Source organism: Peromyscus maniculatus, chromosome 3, assembly GCF_049852395.1.
Source record: "Peromyscus maniculatus bairdii isolate BWxNUB_F1_BW_parent chromosome 3, HU_Pman_BW_mat_3.1, whole genome shotgun sequence".
Classification (NCBI taxonomy): Eukaryota; Metazoa; Chordata; class Mammalia; order Rodentia; family Cricetidae; genus Peromyscus; species Peromyscus maniculatus.
The window spans coordinates 154,709,917-154,730,133 of NC_134854.1; the positions used below are offsets into that span (position 1 = coordinate 154,709,917).

Here is a 20,217-nt window from a genome sequence, read left to right on the forward strand (position 1 = left end):
TGCTTGCCTCAGGTTCAGTCCCAACACTTTATCCATTAGGTCTCCGGACTTCTCAGCAGCATCTCTTATTCATGGTGTAGTCAGATTTAGCAAATACAAGACATCCAGTTGCATTGAACTTCACATAAGCAAGTTGTAGTTTAGTTCAATTTGTAATATTTGGCACACAGTTATAGTAGCATTTATTTGTAATTTATCAAGCAAACTGCCCAAATTCATATTTCACAAGATACCTCGTGTTTCATCTGTCAGTCTTTTCATTCATTCATTCATTCATTCATTCATTCATTCATTCATTCACTCTTTACATTCGTTGAGCACCTGCAAGCCGTGGGGCACTATTCTAGGTGCTGGGAAAGCTGGGCAAAGCTCCACTCTTCTCTCTGTATTGGTAACTCTTCTTGTTGCTGGGACAAAATACTTGGCAGAAGCATCTTAGGGAAGGGAGGGTCTGATTGGGCTCACACTTAGGGAGGCCTGGCAGGGAGAGTGGCTGTAGCTGTGATGGCAGGAGCTTCTGGTGGCTGGTCACACTGTGTCTCTTGTCAGGAAGCAGAGAGAGATGAATGCCAGTGTCAGCTCACTCTTCCTCCCTTTCTATCCAGTCCAAGGATAGTGCCACCCACATTCAGAATGGGTCTCCCCTCCTCAGTTAAACCTCTCGAGAAAGACCCTCACAGACATGCCCAGAAGTGTGTCCCCGAGGTGACTGTAAATCCAGTCAGGTGACCGTGAAGGTTAGCTGTCATATCCTTACACTGCCAATACCCTTACCGGATTTGCATACACAGCACAAAGACTTGGAGACACAACTCATGGCCACGGAATCAAGCATCATCTTCAGACCACCCTCACTGCCTCAGTCATCCGCCTCTCTATAAATGTGTTTGAATTCAGATCTAAAGGAGGGCCACTCACTGCATCCGAGGGATGTGTTTAAGTGTCCTTCAGTCGGTGCCGCTCTCCCTACCTCGGTATGTGTTGGTGTGTGTGTGGACTCTGTAGATCTGTTGAGAAAACTGGCCCATGGCCTCGTTCTTTCTCTTTGAAACAGTGTCTTTCTTAGCAGCCCTGCTTGGCCTCAAGTTTGCAATTCTCCAGCCTCATCCTCCTGAGTAGATGGGATTATAGGCTTGCACCACACACTCATCTGCGTTTATCTTGTAGCATTGACCACATTCTGGATTTAGATCATTGGGCTTCTGCCTCCTATGCTCCCTGTAAACTGGTGTTAGATCTAGAGACGTGATCAGATTAAAATCTGATTAATTTTTTTCTCGTGTGTGTGTGTGTGTGTGTGTGTGTGTGTGTGTGTGTGTGAGCTTATGAGTTTATATGCACCACATATAAACAGGATCCTGTGGGAGCCAGTAGAGGGCATCAGATCCCCTGGAATTAGAATTACAGATGTTTGGAAACCACCATGTGAGTGCCAAAACTGAACCCAGGTCCTCTGCAAGAGCAGTAAGTGATTTTAAGAGACGAGCCATCTCTGTAAGATCTGATTTTTTTCATCATATCATAGTTGTTGTTTTTTTTATCACAAATAATGGCTGAGAATGCTTATCTTAACTTTAGCAATGAGCAATTGGTCATTGAGTCCAGAAGCTATTGCTATGATTCAGGTTTGAAATCATACTCTGGGGGTGGGGATGGGATGCACATGCCACTGCAATGCAAGTATGGAGGAAAGACAATGACTTGAGGGAGTTCTCTCCTTCCACCTCGTTTTGAGGCAGGATCTCTTATAGTTTCTGCCATGCTGCCTATTCCAGGCTATCTGGCCCATGGCTCATTTTTTATGTCAACTTCACGTAAGTCATCAGAGAGGAGGGAACCTCAACTAAGAAAATGCCTCCCTAAAACTGGGCTGTAGGCAAGCCTGTAAGGCAGGTTCTTAATTAATGATTGATGAGGGAGAGCACAGCGCATTGTGGGTGGTGCCATCCCTGGGCTGGTGGTTCTGGATTCTATAAGAAAGCAGGCTGAGCAAGCCATGAGGAGCAAGCCAGTAAGCAGTTCCCCTCCATGGCCTCTGCATCAGCTCTTGCCTCTGGGTTCCTGCCCTGCTTCAGTTCCTGTCCTGATTTCCCTTGATGATGGACTGTGATGTGGAAGCATAAGCTGAATAAACCCTTTCCTCCCCAAGTGGCTTTGTCTATGGTGTTCATCATAGCCATAGTAACCCTAACCATGACAGCTATCTTGCAGGTGACTCTCCAATCTCTAATCTTGTTACTGCGAGCAAACTCATGTAGTTAAGCTTGTACAGCTGGTACTTTTGTGACTGAGCCATGTAGGCAGGCCCTAAGATGTACAGCCTTAAGAGGTCGTTTGGCTACTGGGTGGAACCTGGGTTGAAATAATAACCAGAAGGAGGAGAAAGAGAGGATCTCATTCTGGCTCCAAGTGAGACGTGATGGTACTCTGAAGAGAACAGAAGAGCTGAGGTGGTCAGGGGCATGGAGAAGGGATGTGGGACAGATGAGAGATGGGTGGGTGAGTGGGAGGAACTGGTGACCAGTGAGAAGGCCTGTGTGGGGAAGACTAGACAGATTGGCTTTCTAGGCAGAGAAGGAACAGTGATGAGGACGTAGCAAGAATCATGTCCTCCAGACAGCTAAGTGGCTCCTGACAGAACCCTAGACCTCGGGTGTAATGAGTGTGCAATTGGAGTGGTTGAGGAAAGACAGAGTGCCGAAGCGTAGAAACTGGCCCAGAATGTGAAGAAACAGAAAGGGAGGAAGGATGCCAGTTAGAATTCCCTGTGTGCTGCACTGCCCAGGTGCTTGGTCACACCCAGTCACCAGAGGCTGCTTTGTGGACATGGGAGGAGATGAACGGTCTTGTTAAATGAGAAACGCAGAGCCAATGCAGAGATGAAAGCCCAAGAGGTCAGAGCTAAAAACCTTACCCTTCACTGCTGCTGTTGTCCTCTTCAGCAAGAGAGCTACTTCCTGTCTATCTTTTTTATAGACTTTCTATTCTGCCTTCTCATTGGTTGTAAACCCAAACACATGACCTCCTCGTCACTGCCTGTCTGTACAGACCTCCAGGTCTTCTATGGTTGGTATTGAGATTAAAGGCGTGTGTCTCCATGCTGGCTGTATCCTTGAACACACAGAGATCCGCCTAGCTCTGCCTCCCAAGAGCTGGGATTAAAGGCGTGTGCCACCACTGCCCAGCTTCTGCTATGGCTTGCTTTGACCCCCAGGCAACTTTATTTATTAACATACAAATAAAATCACATTTCAGTACAATTAAAATATCACCATATATGAACATGACTGTTTAGCAGGTGTTGGGTTTTACAGGTCTGCCCGTAGCTGCCCTGGAAAAGCCGCTTCTGCTCCTCAATCTTCGCCTGGCTTTTTGGCCCAACCACCCTGCAGTTCGCAGCTACCTTCCACTAGAACTTGCCTAGTTAGGCCATGGGCCTGGCCATGAAGCTGCTCCTCAGAGGGGCCAGCTGGCGCCTCTTCTAAATAAAGCAGGGATCCCACCTCAGCAACAGGAATCGTGTGCCTGTGGAGGTACTGGAGCCCTATCCCTCCATTAAACATCAAAGCCAAGGTAGGGGAGTTAGAGAACATTCTCAGTCTAGACAAGAAGAGGTTGGCTGGTTGATTGGTTGGTTATTTTCTTACAGTGCTGAGAACCCAGGGTCATGTGTATGTTAGGCAAGCATACTGACACTGAGCTATATCCTTGACACTTGATCCTCAGTCTATGTGGAAAACAAGGACCAAAGAGATTGAGTTGCTCAATGATGATGTGGGTTTGAAGTCAAACCAGGGCCATGAGTCCAATCTGTACCATGTCCTACCTCTTCAATCCCTGTCTGCAGGTTCTATCCCTGTCTGTACCCTGTCCTACCTCTTCATTCCCTGTCTGTACCATGTCCTACTTCTTCAATCCCTGTCTGCAGGTTCTATCCCTGTCTGTACCATGTCCTACCTCTTCAATCCCTGTCTGTACCACGTCCTACCTCTTCAATCCCTGTCTGCAAATTCTATCCTGTTCCTTTGTAGGTTGGTCCTGGCAAGGCCAGGTATAGTGGAAAGAAATGGAGGGATGTGCCAGTGAATTCCACTAAGATCACTATAGCTTGTTTATGATTACAGTATCTTCAGCGTTCAGGGCAAAAACCCAACAGGACCAGTGAGAGAAGAAAACATGGCTAAGAGCCCCACCAAGGACAGAGGCAGGGGAAGTTACATAGTCCTGCACCACACAATAATGTTTTGGCCAACAATGGACTAATACAAGATATAAGGATCATCCCTTGAGATTATATCACCAAGTGATGTGATACCCTGTTAGCTTGTATCAGTATACACTGTTTGCACAAGGTTGCCTGATGACATGTTTTCAAAACACGTCCTTGTCATTGTCTGATGTGCACATGACAGAAGAATGGAATAGTAGCCAGTCTGAATTTGCAATCTTTCTGCCTCAGACTCCTGAGTGTTGAGCGCAAGCACCATGCCTGGCATAGCTACCACTTTATATACAGGCATACATACATATGTTTATATATACACATGTATTATTTATTATTATTGTATGTGTATAATGTGTATGTGCATACACATGCCACAGGGCATAAGTGGAGGTCAGAGGACAACTATATGGAATCAGTTCTCTCTTTCCACCATGTGGGTTCTGGGGATCAAGCTAAGGTTTCGAGGCTTGCGCATCAAGTACTGTACTTGCTGAGCGATCTTACCAGCCCCATAGCCACCACTTTTGAGGAAGGTATTATGCCAAGACTTCCCATGCATTGTCTTCTACACTCATAGTACTCTCTATACACACCAATGGCTGTTATAATTTCTAGTCTGTCTACAGAAAGCTCAGGGTTAGAGACATAATGCATTTTTCCCTGGGGCACAAAACTAGTCACTGGTGTGGGCAAGATTTGAACTCAAGGCCATTAGACACAAAGCACAAGGTGTCTCATGATGCACCCATGGCTGAATTTTGAGTGAAATGAGAAGCAGAAGATCAGGCTTTCTGGCATCTGGGATGAAAAGGGAAATGCAGTCCTTAGCGTTCAGCAAAGCAGATGCTCAGCCAAGGTGAAGGTATGCTAGCAGGAAACAGAAGGGGCTAATTCTATGACAGCTTCAGCAAGGGAAATGGAGCAAAGTCCATCCTCTCCATCCATATGGTTACTTGGATGAAAATAAAGATGACTGAGCCACTTCCACCCATTTCCAGGCTTGGGGTATTCATTCTAAATCATGTATGCGATCATGTCCTCTCCCACCTGAACACGAACAAGCTCCCCACTACTTCCATTGATGCCTTATCAATTTTGTAAAATAAATAAATACAGAAACTCTTACCCAGTGACAGCTTAACTAGAGAGCCAGTTACAGGAAAGAAACCAGAGAAACAGGGGCAGAAGGTACCTCACAAAGGAGAGAGGGGAAAGCTGAAGGCATGTGTTTATTTCTACCTCCTGAGTTGCCCCCTCCCATAAGAATATTCCTTGCCCTCATCCCCCCACAGCCTTGGACTCCATTGAAAGGACTCACAGAAGAAGCAGGGACCCCTCAGCCTGGTGGTCTAAGGCCACCAAAGTGGCCACAACTGCCTTTTCACTTATTTGCCCTGAATGACTCATACTTAGTGAGTTTGGAGCCAGCCTGGGCTACATGGTACAAGCTCCGGCCATCAGATGCTTGTGTTGTACCATTCAGTAACCTTCGAGCACATAGCCATGAGTCTACTCTCTGCCCATGCAGTTTTAAAGCTGAATGTACATCCCCAGTCCAGCTCCTCTGTCTTTCAATTGCCTTCCCTTGCGGTTGAAGCCGGCTTGTTCCTGCCTCCGCATACCCAGCTGACTTCCCCTCCATTAGAGCTCTCACTCTACCGTTACCAGGCCTTTCCTATGCTCTGTCTATTCCTATCCCAGTAACGCAGTGGCTTTTCCCACACTGCTTGCTCCTGGCTATCCTAGCAATGTGGGGTCAGAACCAAAGGCTGTGTCTTCAGTTCTTCCTCAGGCTTTCTCTGAATCTGCACAGTCAATGCCGCCCCCCAACGTAGAACACCATGTGCCCTTTGTCGTTCCAGACCCGACATGTGCAGCACCAGTGAGTGTGACCTGGAAGACATCCCCCTGGAGGATGATGACCCAAACAGCCTGGAGTTCAAAATCCTGGCCTTCTATGCCAGGCACCACGTCTTCAAGAGCACGCCAGCTGTCTTCTCACCCAAGCTCTCCAGAACAAGAAGTTTGTCCCAGAAAGCACTGGGGACGTGGTCAACTGACTCCTGGACGCAGGTGCCATCGCCTTGCAGAAGCTCCCCCTCCAGTGAAAAGTACTTAACCTTTGGCAAGAAGAAGTCTTCCTGGAGAACATTCTTCAGAGCAGCAGAGAAGGAGGAAGGCCCTCCGAGCTCCCCAAAGGAAGTCCGTGCTCAGGGTGCTCAGAGCCCCTTCGTGGTGCAGCGTCAGGGCCTCCAGAACCAGCACTGGGCCAGGTCTCTGTCCAATGTGGAGCAGCGCCTAGAGGCTGAAGGTAGGCTTTGCGGAGGTCTCGTCCTCACAACCATCTCGGTCCATGTGTGTGCCAAGTGGTCTGCCTCCTCCTACCTGCTGAAGACAGGCCTGGACTTTCCACTTCACTAACCTTGTATCGTAACCACCCACTTTTCCCAAGAAAGGAAGAAGGTGGCTGTGAGTGGTGGCTGCAGAGGTTTTCCGGCTCCGTGACTATAAATAAGTTTGCTTCGAGAGAGGAGCACAAAGGAAGGCACCTTAGCCAGGCTCCTTCTCCTGACCTCTGGAGCCCCTGGCTACTGTGTTTACACCTGTTTATTAGGGAGAGCACACCCTTCCCTACTTCTTACGGTTGATGGAAAGATCAAGCCGAAGAGCTAATGATTCCAGAATTCAGGAGATGGAGGCAGGAATTTCAGAGGTTCATGGCCAGGCTTGGCTATGTAGTAAATTGGAGGCTAGCCTGGGCTACATGAGATCCTATCTCAAAAAAGAAACAAACAAAAACCAAATAAAAGAGAAGGGAAAGAAAGGGGGAGGGAGAGAAGAGAAGAGAGAGAGGGGCATGAAAAGAATAGAAAGAATGAGGGAGGGAGGGGGAGAGAGAGAAGAAGGGAGGGAGGGAGGGAGGGAGGGAGGGAGGGAGGGAGGGAGGGAGGGAGGGAGGGAGGGAGGGCAGGCAAATAGATAGAAGCAAACAGTTTTTCAGGTGGGCACAGTGGCTCATCAGGTTTCCGGAGGAAAAGAATGGCCAGTTCCCGGCCATTCTGGGCTATATAGCAAGTTAGGAGCCAGCTTACTGCAGGACTGTCTTGAAAAAGAAAAACAAACAAAATACTTTTCAAAATGTAAACACCAGGCTGGAGAGATGGCTCAAAGGTTAAGAGCACTGGCTGCTCTTCCAGAGGTCCTGAGTTCAATTTCTAGCACCCACATAGTAGCTCACAGAAGCCTTTACTTATAATCCCATGGGATTCCATGCCCTCTTCTGGTGTGCAGATGTACATGCAGACAAAATACCCACATACATAAAATACGTGTTAAATCTTTTTAAAAAGAAAAAAAAAAGCCGGGCGGTAGTGGTGCACGCCTTTAATCGCAGCACTCTGGAGGCAGAGGCAGGCGGATCTCTGTGAGTTCAAGGCCAGCCTGGGCTACCAAGTGAGTTCCAGGAAAGGCGCAAAGCTATACAGAGAAACCCTGTCTCAAAAAACCAAAAAAAAAAAAAAAAGAAAAAGAAAAAAGAAAAAAAAATATGTGAACCACTTTTTTAAAAAATCAGATGAAGGAGCTGGAGAAATGACTCAGGGGTTAAGAGCGCTGGCTGCTTTGCCAGAAGACCAGAGTTCCATTGCCAGCACCCGCATGGCAGCTCACAGCTATCTGTAACCCCAGTTCTAAGGGATCTGACACACAGACACACCAGGCAACACACATAAAATTGTTAAAACAAACACTGACAGTCTTCCCTTGTTGGGAAAAAATGAATTGTGTTGACCAAGACGCAGTCGCTGAGGGCTTACCTCCACCTACAGACCTGAGCGGAAGCTCCTTCCATCTTCCCACCCACTCCCACCTCAGCAGGGCCCCTTCCGCCAGGTCCGATGGTGTCCACAATCAGTCAACAGATGGCAGTAACAGCCCAGTTTTAAAGTGTGCCTGGCATCCTTAGTTTTTGGAGGAGGTCCCGGGTGTGGGTGGCTCATACCATTCTGTGGCCAAGGAAACTTACACTTCAGTTAGGCCTTGAGGACCCAGGGTCCAGAGGATGTGCAGAACCTGTCACTGAAGGGGCAGAGAGAATTTCTGGGGGGAAGGGGGCATTGCTGGAGGAGACACAGCCTGGACTACATAGAGACCATTTATCTTCCCAGCTTCGTTTAAATCAAAGCATCTGCTCCCTAAATCTGAGGATGGTTGAGTCTGCAGGAGAGCCAAGAGTGAGGAGCTGTTCAGTGTCTTCCTCTCCTGCCTCATCCTTCCCAACACAGGCAGCAGCTATCAGAGCTGGGCTCCTGGGTCCCCAATCCCCACCCCGAGACCTGGCTTTGTCAGTCACTGTGGCCTGCACAGGGAGACAGGACATTTCTTCATTCCCCATTGCCTGGAGTAAACGACACAACGGAAGTATCACTTGGCTTCCCCGCCAACACACACATTTTCAAAAGAAACTGTTCAGATCACCCTCCCCGCTTTTAAGGGGAGATAAGTGAAGAAAAAATAACTTTCAGGTGAGATTAAGAATAAAAAGCTTCAGCTAAAACAGAAAGTGGGTTTATCGGCCAAATTACATCAGAGGCTGAATAATCACATATTACTATGTACATAACCATAGAATATAGTTTTATGCATATCTAGACATCACATCTCCATTTTAAGCAGGAAAAAAAGAGAAAGACAGAGATGGCTTTCTTTCTAGAGTATTCGGCTCACTCTATGTATATATTTGTGTATTTATTTACTTGCTATTTGAGACAGGACCTCGCTATGTAGCCTAGGCTGACCTCGACCTCTTGACCAACTCCTCATCATTAAATCTTGCGAATGAATGAACAACCTCCAAGCATTGTGTGATTCGACTCAGCTGCTCCATTTGGGGCCAAACACAGAGCCACCTCAAGTTCCTACAGTGAAGTGATTGGTGGAAAAGCAGTGACAGGTTTACTGCCCAACAAGTCAGTCATGTACTTGCCCGGTCCACCATGCTTTCCTCAAGCAGACATAAAGCTGGCTTGCATCAGATTGGCAATAACAATAAGGGAGTCTATGCCATGTAAACCTTCCTGCCCCAAGTGGAAACACATGATATATCACTCCCCGGATTACAAATCCATGAAGGTTGAGTTGTATTTCATATGCTTGTTCTTCTGAGATAGTCTTACTTTGTAGGCCAGGCTGGGCTGGAACTCATGATCCTGCAGCCTCGGCATCCTAGTGCTGAGCTACAGATGTGGAGCACCACATCTGGCTGTGTCTATGCAACCATGTTTACCTATAAGTATAACCTGAATGTTTTCTATTAAACATAAAGGGGGCAAGCTGTGGCTATAAGATCAAGGAGTATCAAACTACTGAACTCTCCTGTTCACTGCACTAAGGGGCCACCCCTCCAAGGTATAAAGGGTGTCCCCAAACATAAATAAATTTAAAAGAATAAAAATAAAAGTACCATGAGCATTCTGTCAAGGAATGTGCCACCTCCCCCCTCCTTTAGTGTTCCTTGGCAAGGGGTGGGGGGAAGATGAGGCTGTGGAAGGGCGGCTGTATACTGCCCCCTCATCCCAGCCTCTCCTGGGGAATTGCTAGTCCCTTCTGAGGAAAGCCCCACCTCAAACGCGGACATCGTCCTCTCATGCTAGGCTGGCCTCTTCATCCTAAGCAACTGGGCAGTCCGTACGTACAGCAGCCCCCGTTCTGGGGGTGCCCTCTGAGCATTTCTTTTCTTGTTTCAGCTGTGGACCCCAAAGTTGCTTGTATCGCTAACCGAGTGGCTGAAATTGTTTGCTTGTGGCCACCGCCAGAAGATAGCCACATCCAGGGAGGAGGCTGCAAGTTCAAAGAGAGCATCCCAGATGTTCCGTACTTCCGGCTTGAAGGCGCTAGAACTTGCGATTCTAAGAAAGGTAAGCCTTCCTTGTTGAGTGTGCTGGGTGGAGCACGTGCCAGATGGAAGTGTGTGGGCGTGTATGTATGTATGCAGCCCAGGGCCCTGTGCCTTGGGAATTTCAGCCTGCTTCACAGCAGCATGATGGAGACCTTGAGCTCTAGCTTAAGACATCAGCCCGTGACACAGAGATGACAAGAGCGTGTTGAATTAACACATCGGCTCACTGCTAAGTTGGAAGAAAAATCTCCTGTGGAGGGAGAGGAGGAAACGTCAGCTCTCATCATGTTGTAACGGCCGTGCATAGAGTTGGAGCATCAACCAAGCCAGGACTCATGGGAAACACCCAGGCTGTCAGCCACCCAGCGTGTTAGTTATTTTTCTTGCCATTGTGAGAAAAATGCCTACCAGAAGCAACTTAAGGGTGAAAATCTTTATTTTGGCCGATGGTCTCGGAAGGTTCCATCCATGCTTGCTGGACCACATGCATGTAGGCAGAAGATCACGGCAGTGGGGTACAGCAGAGGGTAGTTGTCCACTGTGCAGTCAACCCGGAAGTACAGAAAGGCAGACAGGCCACCCTCAGTGCTCTGCTTCCTCCGGGCAGGCCCCAGCTCCCCAAACCTCCACAACCCCCCAAACAGGGCCAAGAGCTGAGGACAGGCATTCACACATGAGCCTGTGAGGGACAATTCGTATTTGGTCTAGCAGTACCAGGTCTGGATCAGAAGATGCTGAAAAAGTGAGAATTAGGGACCAGAGTAGGTCAGTCACTGCCCCACATGATAGCGGTGCCTGGGACTACTACAGATTCCAGAGGCCGCAGAAAGCCTGGCCTCAGCGAGCAGAGTAGAAGGAGAAAAAGCTTCCGCCGTCCTTCACCGTTGACCTTCCTCTGAGCTCTCTCTCCCCAACCTCTAATAGAGGGTATAAAGGACGAAGTGGCTCCTGGGTCTGTAGCATCGTGAAGGACAAAGCGAAAGTCCTCCCCCACAAAGTCATCAGTGTATCTCAGAGCCCGAAACAGAGCTGTGGCTTTATCCACTGTCTGATGTACATCTGAAACTAAAAACTGCCACGGGGCTCTGAGTGAGGAGCCTTCCATGCGTGCCAAAAAGAAAGAGCTGGGGCTTTGTGGCCATCCCAAGTGTGCCTGGGAGGTAGAAAGTGATATCCTCAGACGAGCTAAAGCCAAGGCACCCCTCCCCTGCATTCGGGAGGAATCCAGGGCTCCAGCACAGCATCTTTCCCGGAGAGACTGAAGAAGAGAATATGCCCAGGGCTATGGAGATTTACGCCTGGTTTCTCTCAGGCCTGGTGAGTCCCAGGTTATCACTCTCCTCACTCTGCTCCTCCTCCCACACCTTCTGGGGCTTTGCTACATTAAATCCCTGGTCTCCCTTGCCTCTAGCCAAGATAAACATGTGGGTCCCGTGTTGCCTCAGAGACTGGGCTGTAAGTCAGAAACTCGATTCCCTCAGTAACTGACATTTCTCTGTTTGGATTCTGTTCTGTAGTGATGATCATTTCACCATTATGTTTACTAAGTAGCAAGTTGTGAAAAAAGCCATCAAAGTCCATGCCAACAAAAGCTATTTTTTATCCAACTGCCATTTCATCCTGGGAAACTCAGGAACTTGTTCATTTTATTCCCATGTACTCCACATTGTTGTAGAGACATGGAATACAGGGTATAAATTTTAATCACATAAAAATCAACCAAGTTTTAAAATAACATTAAAAAATACATAGGAAAATAAAAAGGACTTACGAATGAGATTGGTCCCCAGATGTAGGCCAGGAAAATGTCACTCCACATTTGGGCTTTACATTTGGCTCCATGTTTTCTGACAAAGGTAGACATACGCTCCGATGTGGGGTTTAGGGGACTGGGAAGTTGGCTCAGCTGGTAAGGTGTTCTCTGTGCTCAGAGACTGAGTTCAGATGCTCAGCTCCCATACGAAGCTGTGCACAGTGGCGTGTGCCTGTGCGACCTGACAGGGATGGTACAGAAAAGGGGACCTGGGGCCGTCTGGCCAGTCAGTCCAGCTGAGTTCTAGTTCAGTAAGAGGTCCCGTCTCAAAAACTGATCGGAGAAGACAACCCGTGTCGACCCTTGCTCTCCTCCACATGCATATAGACACACACACACAAAGGGGATTTATGTTTAACAAAAGTACCATCTGCTCAGGAATAGTCTGAAAACAAGAAAAAGAGGTGTGTATGTGGTTCAGTGGTGGAGCATTTGTCTAGAAACATGAGGCTCTGTTTGACCCCCCAGCAGACAGAGTGGGGGTAGGCTGTAGCTATTGCTTAGTGGCAAAGTAAAATAAAAATAAGAGGGAAATGGCTCCTAAGTATCTTCATGGGCAGGATTATGTGTAGTGGAACTGATATCTTCAACAGTATTCGTATAGTAAATAGGTGGTAAGTTTCTCGGTGAGAATCGGGAGAGGAGGGAGGGACTGAGCAAAGAAACAGGGGTGGGACTGGAGAAGTCCTGAACGAACGGTGAGGTTTATCAGCTGAGGGTTTGAATGCTTGCTTCTTTCTCCATCCCGGACCATGCCACAAGCATCGCCACTGGAAGGAAACATTTATTATTTTGTGACTGTCTTGAAAGAAATAACTGGAATTTCCCTCTCCCCCAACAGATGGAGAAGATGAAATAATAAGCAAAATTGTCGAGCTGCTGAAATACTCAGGGGATCAGCTGGGAAGAGAGGTATGAAGCTCCTGGAGCTAATGTGATTCCTGTCTGCGCCCACGCACTAGGGCAGGACAATGGAATTGTGCACCAGGCTCTGACCCTCGTCCTCTCCAGAGTCCTGGCTTCCATTTAGTCCTGAATTTTATTTCCCTTGGAGTCTGCCTCTTCATACTGGCAGCATCTCAAAAATGAATCACTTTGGAAAACATAAGTAAATCTTCTGGAGCCTCCTTGGAATTTCTGGAAACTAGAAATGCAACTGTGTTATTGTAAGAAAAGACATTGGAAAAATGAAAATTTTCTGCATAGGTTTATCAGTCTCCTTCTCATGTAACTGAACCTCAGGGGAGTCTGCTTGTTTGCAGTTTCTCAGCAGCCTGGATATGTGTCTCATAGTTGCTCAAAGGCTGGGGTCCTCTCTGAAATCCCCCATACAGTTGCTGGACTGTACCTGCTTAAAGTCCGTCTTAGGAATTCACCCAGAGAGGCAGGCTAGTGGAACTTCGGGGAGCCGTAAGTGGAGAAGTGGAGACCCCACCCTTCTCATTAGAAAGTGAGACAGCTGTCCCCGGGTGACACTGAAGAACAAGCCCACAGTGCAGCCAGAAGTCATTTTCTTTTGTGCCCACAGACCATGCCCTATCTCTGGGGTCTGTCCACCAGGATCTAGCTTATAGATTCTTATTCTGCGGTCAGGACCTGTTGGGAGGAAGTTGAGCCCAGGGACAACGTGTGTGCGCTTCTGCAGAAGGGAAAAGCAGAATAAAATGGCAGTCTTGGCATGACCACAGTTCCTCTCCAATAGCCTTGCCAGACACGTGCCCAGAGAATCATGACAAAGGGGATAAAAGGCCCAGGGAAGGCATAGAGTGAAAACCAGGGATACTGGGCTAAAGAGAAGAGGGTGGATTGTGTGAGCTTTGGATCACTGGCAAGGGGAGAGTGGGCCTCAGAGGACACAGGAAGCTTATAGCATTGTGCATACAGAACTCAAGCAGCAGTCCACAGAGATCCCTGTTCGAGGAAGAGGTGGGAGGTAAAATCAGTTGGGTAGGAAGATGGGAAAAGATCTATGGATTTTTTTTACATTTATTGTTTATTCACGTGGAGGCGGAGTGGGATGTACATGTGCCATGGAACACACGTAGAGGTCAGAGAATGGGCGGGAGCCTGTATTCTCTTTCCACCAAGGATGCTGGGGGTCAAACTTAGGCTTGGCAGCAAGTACCCACTGAACCATCTCACCAGCCCCCACCCCATTTATTTTTAGTTAACAAATATGTGTGGGGTCTTCCGTGGCCCCATTGTGCCCCCAGGACTCCCCCTTCATGTCTAACACTGTACTATCATTATGCTAGTTTAGAGATAAAATAAAAAGATAGGAAAAACGAGTCGTATCCCCCAAGACGGCACTGCCGTGAGAGGGTAGGGCACAGTCTACCCCTAAGTACTGGGTTTCAGATCTCATCTGTAATCCTGCCTCTTGAAAAGCACACAGCACTACTAGTCATTCCCACTTGACTGTGGGCCATAGGTAAGCACCCGGCTCTTAGTCACCCGTGACACCTTTCCATCCTTGGTGTTTGGGAAGTACCTGAATGTTGAATAAGATTTTCAGTTTTGTCCTTATTTGTACCAATGAAAGGAATCCATAGAGCAGGTACACAGCTCCACTTGACTCTGTAGGAGGCTGTGCCATGGTTGAAACTGCAATCCAGGGTCTTTTTACTGGTGCTTTTGAGTGCAAGCCTGGCCTTCCACAGGCCTCCTAATTGCTCCTCCTCTCATACACAGATGAAGAAAGACAAGGCTTTGATGAGCAGCTTCCAGGATGGGCTGTCGTACTCAGTGTTCAAGACCATCACAAACCTGTTCCTGAGGGATGTAGACACCAGAGGAGAATCAGAAGTCAAAGCTCAGGGCTTTAAGGCTGCCCTTGCAATAGACGCCATAGCCAAGCTCACAGCCATAGACAACCACCCAATGAATAGGATGCTGGGCTTTGGAACCAAGTACCTAAAAGAGTACTTCTCCCCCTGGATCCAGCAGAATGGTGGATGGGTAAGTGTAACCCATTAAGGAAATGAATCCTCTCAACAGGGCACTGTGGTACATGTCTGCACTTAGGAGGCCCAGGCAGGAAGAATGTGAGTTTGGGACAAGCTTGGACTACATAGTGAGACCTTAACACACACACACACACACACACACACACACACACACACACACACACACTCATGTGTGCGCACACACCCATGCATGCAGGAGTGCACACATACCACACACACACACACACACACACACACACACCACATGCACACCGCACACACACACCTTCGCTACTCTAATAAAGGATGGGCGATAAGGTTTTATTAAGACAAAGGGAACACATGTGGGAATCAGTTCTCATGGCGTGACGACACTCAAGCGGCAAGGGACACGTCCCATCAATCGGAACACATTTTTAGCGATGATCTTCTCCGTCCCCAAATATTTACTGAGCTCCCAAAGGGCCTGTCGGGGGAGTGGGGCAAAGGGTCAGAGGAAGCAGGAAATGAGGAGCTGGTGCGACAAATGTTTCCATGGATGCCATTTCTTTTTTCACCAATTCTGCAGCGACAGAATGCTGCTGTCAGATAGGGGCAGGGGACACTGGCTCTCACTCTCTGATACAGCAGGATGCGGGGCTGATCTTCACACAGGGTTCAGGCTCACAGGATCCTGTCACTGATGCTGAGACCTCAACAGGGACCTTGCAACACAAACTGACACTTGAGCTTGCATCTATTCCTGATGAGCTGAACCAATCACGTCAGCTTCCTTCCCTCCGTGCCCTACCCCTTCCTCCATCTTTGATCTCTCGTCTCTGAGACCTCACATAAATTGTTCAAGACTGACATCAGGCCAACTTTGAGCTCTCACTGCTGACTGGTCAAGGTTAGTCTTAGGAGGACAGGTGCTCTCTCTCAGTGTCCTTGGGCTTCTTTCCACCAGAATGTTCCAGGGCCAGCAGGACACATGAGTCGATTTTAGGTATGACCAGAGTGTCCCTGGGTCTTGCTCATAGGCTGGTCTTGTGGCTCTCACAAGGAAGTGTGGCGTACATTCCCCCACGGAGCTGAAAAGCCTGCCCTTGTCCTCAGTGGCATCCCACTTGGCACAACCTCTGCTCCTTCCTGTGTTCCGCATTGGTGGCAGGTGTGAGAACTGTGAAGTGTGCCAACTACTCCCAAATTCAAGCTGCCTGACCAATTCTGAAAGGAGGTTAGATCGCCCAACAGTATCTCAGTTCTCCTTTCTTCCCCTCAAGATCGCAATGAGGCTCTCTGCTGCCTTCCTTTCCTGACCACTGTGAAGGGATGGGAGATGAGAAAGGGGATGGTGAGGGATGCAACTCAGTACAGTGTGTGTTTGGCAAGCATTAGGCCCTGGGTTCAATCCCCAGTCGGGGGGCGGGGAGGGGGGAGCAGGGTGAGAGGAAGAGAGGAGTGGAGGAGATGAGGATAGGGAATGGAGAGGAAAATAAGAGATTGGAGAAAAGGAGAAAGAGAAAGAGGGAGAGAAATAAAGAAGGAAGGAAGGGAGGGAAGGAGGGAGGGAGGGAGGGAGGGAGGGAGAGAGAGAGAGAGAGAGAGAGAGAGAGAGAGAGAGAGAGAGAGAGAAGAAAGAAAGAAAGAAAGAAAGAAAGAAAGAAAAAAAAAAAAAAGAATAGAGCTACCATCTCTACCCCTCAAAAACTGAAGACATTTTCACCCAAAACATGTACATAAATACGGCCATATTTATATTTATATTTACATATATATTTATATTCACGTTAGCCATGAAGCAGAAGCAAGTGTCCCATCAATTCATGAACGATGGAACACACATCACGCCGTGGAATGTGACAGAACCATAAAAAGAAAAACAGCAGTGACATATATGAACCTTAGAAAACACTGGGCTGGGCTGGAGAGATGGCTCAGTGGTTAAGAACATTTGCTGTTCTTTCAGAGGATCCAAGTTCAATTCCCAGCATCCACGCTGGGCAGCTCATGACTACCTATAACTCCAGACACCAGGGTTCCAATGCCCTCTTCTGGCCTCTGTGGGCACTCACATATATGTGCCCACACTGGCAGACACACATACATATATGTGATTGAAAAATAAAAGTAAAATTGAAAAAAAGCATCGTGCTAAGAAGCCAGACAAGAATGCTACTTGTTATATGGTTCTGTTCATATAAAATGTCCAAAATTCATGGAAGCAAAAAGGAGATTGGTGAGGGGCTGGGGCCGACCACTAGTAGGCACCAGTAGTTTAGGGCGACAAAGGGGTTCTAGGGTCCAGGGTAATGGTTGCACAATGCTGAATAGTAAAAGCCACTAAACTATGCACTTTTACAGGAAGAATTTTGTGGTAAAATTATATTTCAGCAGATATGAAAAAAAAAACAGCTCTCATTCCAGTAATCAGATAAAAGAAGAAGGAAAAGTGAATGCAAACATTTTAACTATTTAACATGACTGCTGGCTAGACAGAGAAGCAGATTCTGTCAGAGGAAGTAGATGAGTCCCTCAGAAGGAATTTCGAGGGGATTTTTCAGAGATTAGAAACTGATGCAATTGCTGAAGGGTGTGTGTGTGAGTGTGCGTGTGTGCATGCGTGTGTGCACGTGTGTGTGTGTGCATGCGTGTGTGCACGTGTGTGTGTGTGTGTGTGTGTGTGTGTACACGTACACACGCGTGCGCGTGGAGTTGACTCCAGGGCCTCACATGCTAATGCAAGCACGCTGCATGCTCAGATGTCTCTCCCAGCCCCTGGTTTTTGTTTGCTTGTTTTTCAATCTCTTCTTTTCTTATTTATAAGTAATTTTGCTTTTGTTTTGAGTCAGGGTCTCATGTAGCTCAGGCTATCCTTGATTTCTGAACTTCCTGCCTCTGCCTCCTAAGTGCTGGAATTTAGGTATGTCCTTCCTAATTTCCTCCTGTTCTGGGGATCAAACCCAAAGCTTTGTGCATGCCAGGCAAGCAGTCTACCCACAGGGGACATCCACAGCCTTAGCCTCTGTACTTCCCATCCAAATTTGGCTAACCAGGTGGCGATAAACCTTAATCTTAACTCTTGGCCTTAGCTGGGTTTAATCTGGAGAGTGTCAATTAGAAGTCGGAAGGAAATGATGTGAGAGAACTGACTGACAAAGCGCCAGAAAAGCACTGAAGAACTAAGAGACACTGGTAAAGGAATACCTATGAACAAATATGAATTGATGCCACCTAGGGAAGTGTGAGCAGGACATGGTGATACACACATGATCTTAGCTTTCCGGAGGCTGAGACAGGGTGACAGCTGTGAGTGCGAGGCTAGTCTGGGCTACAGAGTAAGTCTCAAAATGAAAGAAGGAAGAGAGAGGAGGAGGAGGAAGGAGCAGGGAAGGGGGAAGAATCCAGGAGGCAGAAGGGGAGAGGGAATAGAGAGGGATGGAGGAAGCTCTGGGCTCGTCTCCATACCGAAGGTTTCCTGGGCTTACAACTAACCATATCAATTCAGCTACTGTATGCCTGGGACGGTATGTATGCACCTCCTGCCTTTCTGATAGGTCCCATTATTTTACATACATCAAGGATGTTGAGCCAATACTTGTTCAGTAGTGACTTGATCAGTCGCAGAAGGAAGGTCAGCTCCATCTCCAAATCCGGCTGTATTAATTACTTTTCTCAGGGCTGAGAAGGAGGTTGGGTTATTTTGTCTCACAGTTTGAAGAGGAGACAGTCATGGAGAGGAGTGTGCAGCTCCATGATGGGAGTGTGGGACTCCTCATCTCACATCTTGGGTGAACAGGAAGCAGAAAGCAAACGGGAAGTGGGGCCAGGCTCTAAAACTTCAAGGTCCACCCTCAGTGATCCACTTCCTCCTTCAATGCTCCCCCACCCCCACCCCCGTTCAAGGTTCCACAACAGGACCACCAGCCAAGACTAAGCGTTCAACACAGGCGTCTGTAGGAGGGACCTTTCATACTCAAATCACCACACAAGCGAAGCAAGCTTCCTCCTCGCTGAGTGAGGCGCGTGTTCACAGTCACTGCAGCCTCCATCGGCGTCAACTCTTCTTTCATTTTTGGAATCTTAAAGGGGGTTCTCAAAGCCTTTGCACATTTCAGAGGTCAGCCTGTGAGCCCCGGGTGTGTAGCAGAAGGCCTTGGCTCTTGGTTTCCTTTCAGGCACCCCAAGGATGTCAAGCTACCCTTCCCACACCTTCCCCAACTCCAGCCCAGCCTCCCAGCCTGTGTTTCCACTTCAGCAGTGAATCAAACTTTGAATTTTAAGGCTTTTCTTTCCCTTTCTCCTCTAGGAAAAAGTACTTGGGATATCACTTGAAGAAGTAGACTGAAATATCCAAAGACCTATCATCTGGAATGTTCCTTGTCCAACGGTGGTCCTGTGCCCACTGCTCTCAGCATAGACTTCAGGAGAAAATTAAAATGTGTGCAGCAGATGGAGCCCAAAATTTCTAGAACCTTTGACTCAAGAGGCATCGGGAGAGGCCTTGCTCTTGGCAGCTCTTAGGATTCAGTAGCATGGACTTTGCATCGAGGTTAACTGAGCTGAGTGTGTGAAGGAGTCCATAAAGATAAGTGGTGATTTTACCATTAAATGTTCAGAACGGAAACCATCCTGTTAGCTACATTAGAGGACGAGTTCGGTGGGTGTCTGTTGATCTCAGGGAGGTGAAATGATAAACTATGCGTGTGCTTACTTTTGTAGTCTCTGGTACTGTTTGTTCTCAGACTATCATCTCAAGATGTCTCTATTGGTGTGAGAGAAGAAACTCGGGTTTACTATTAGCTCTGATTTGGGTATAAGCCATGCTGACCCATTCTCAAAACCTACTGTGGCAGTGCGACAGACTTCCATTTGGTACAAAACCATTAGCCCATCATCACCTACCGATTTCTTTGTGTGGCACACCTCCACTCCACCAGGTTTCTGGGATTGAGAATGGGAGCACACATGTACCACAGCATGCGGATGGAGGTCGAGGGGCAACCTCGGGTGTTGGTCCTCACGCTCCACCTTGTTTGAGCAGGGCCACTCGTGCATCGACCCCAGGCTAGATGGCGCGTGAGCTTCTGGGAATTCTCTCTCTCCACCTCCTATCTCATCACCAGCGCACTAGGATTACAGATGTGCACTGAGACATCCAGCTGTTTAGGTCAGTCCTGCAGATTCAAACACAGGTCCTCACACTTTTGTGGCCAACACTATATCCACAGTGCCATCTCCCCAGCCTGAGCTCTGGGCCTTTATTATTCCTGCAGGTAGCATAATGGTCGGTAACTAGTAAAATAAATACATTCAAAGACTGCTGTTAAAAGAGCGATCGAGCGAGCGTCATCTAAGC

At 47.9% G+C, this 20,217-nt stretch overlaps 1 protein-coding gene across 4 annotated transcripts in view; it reads left to right on the forward strand.

Moving 5' to 3' along the window:
- Bcl2l14 (BCL2 like 14) overlaps nucleotides 1–19,571 on the forward strand; it is a 40,630-nt gene extending 21,059 nt beyond the window's left edge. For all 4 annotated transcript variants that reach the window (XM_076568089.1, XM_006976543.4, XM_042274187.2 and 1 more), the window contains 5 exons: nucleotides 6,088–6,536; nucleotides 9,970–10,140; nucleotides 12,776–12,846; nucleotides 14,626–14,892; nucleotides 19,168–19,571. In XM_076568089.1, coding sequence (XP_076424204.1) covers nucleotides 6,088–6,536; nucleotides 9,970–10,140; nucleotides 12,776–12,846; nucleotides 14,626–14,892; nucleotides 19,168–19,206 — 997 coding nt within the window. In that variant the 3' untranslated portion in view covers nucleotides 19,207–19,571. The remainder of the gene's footprint in view (nucleotides 1–6,087; nucleotides 6,537–9,969; nucleotides 10,141–12,775; nucleotides 12,847–14,625; nucleotides 14,893–19,167) is intronic.
- The last annotated feature ends 646 nt before the right edge of the window (nucleotides 19,572–20,217 follow it).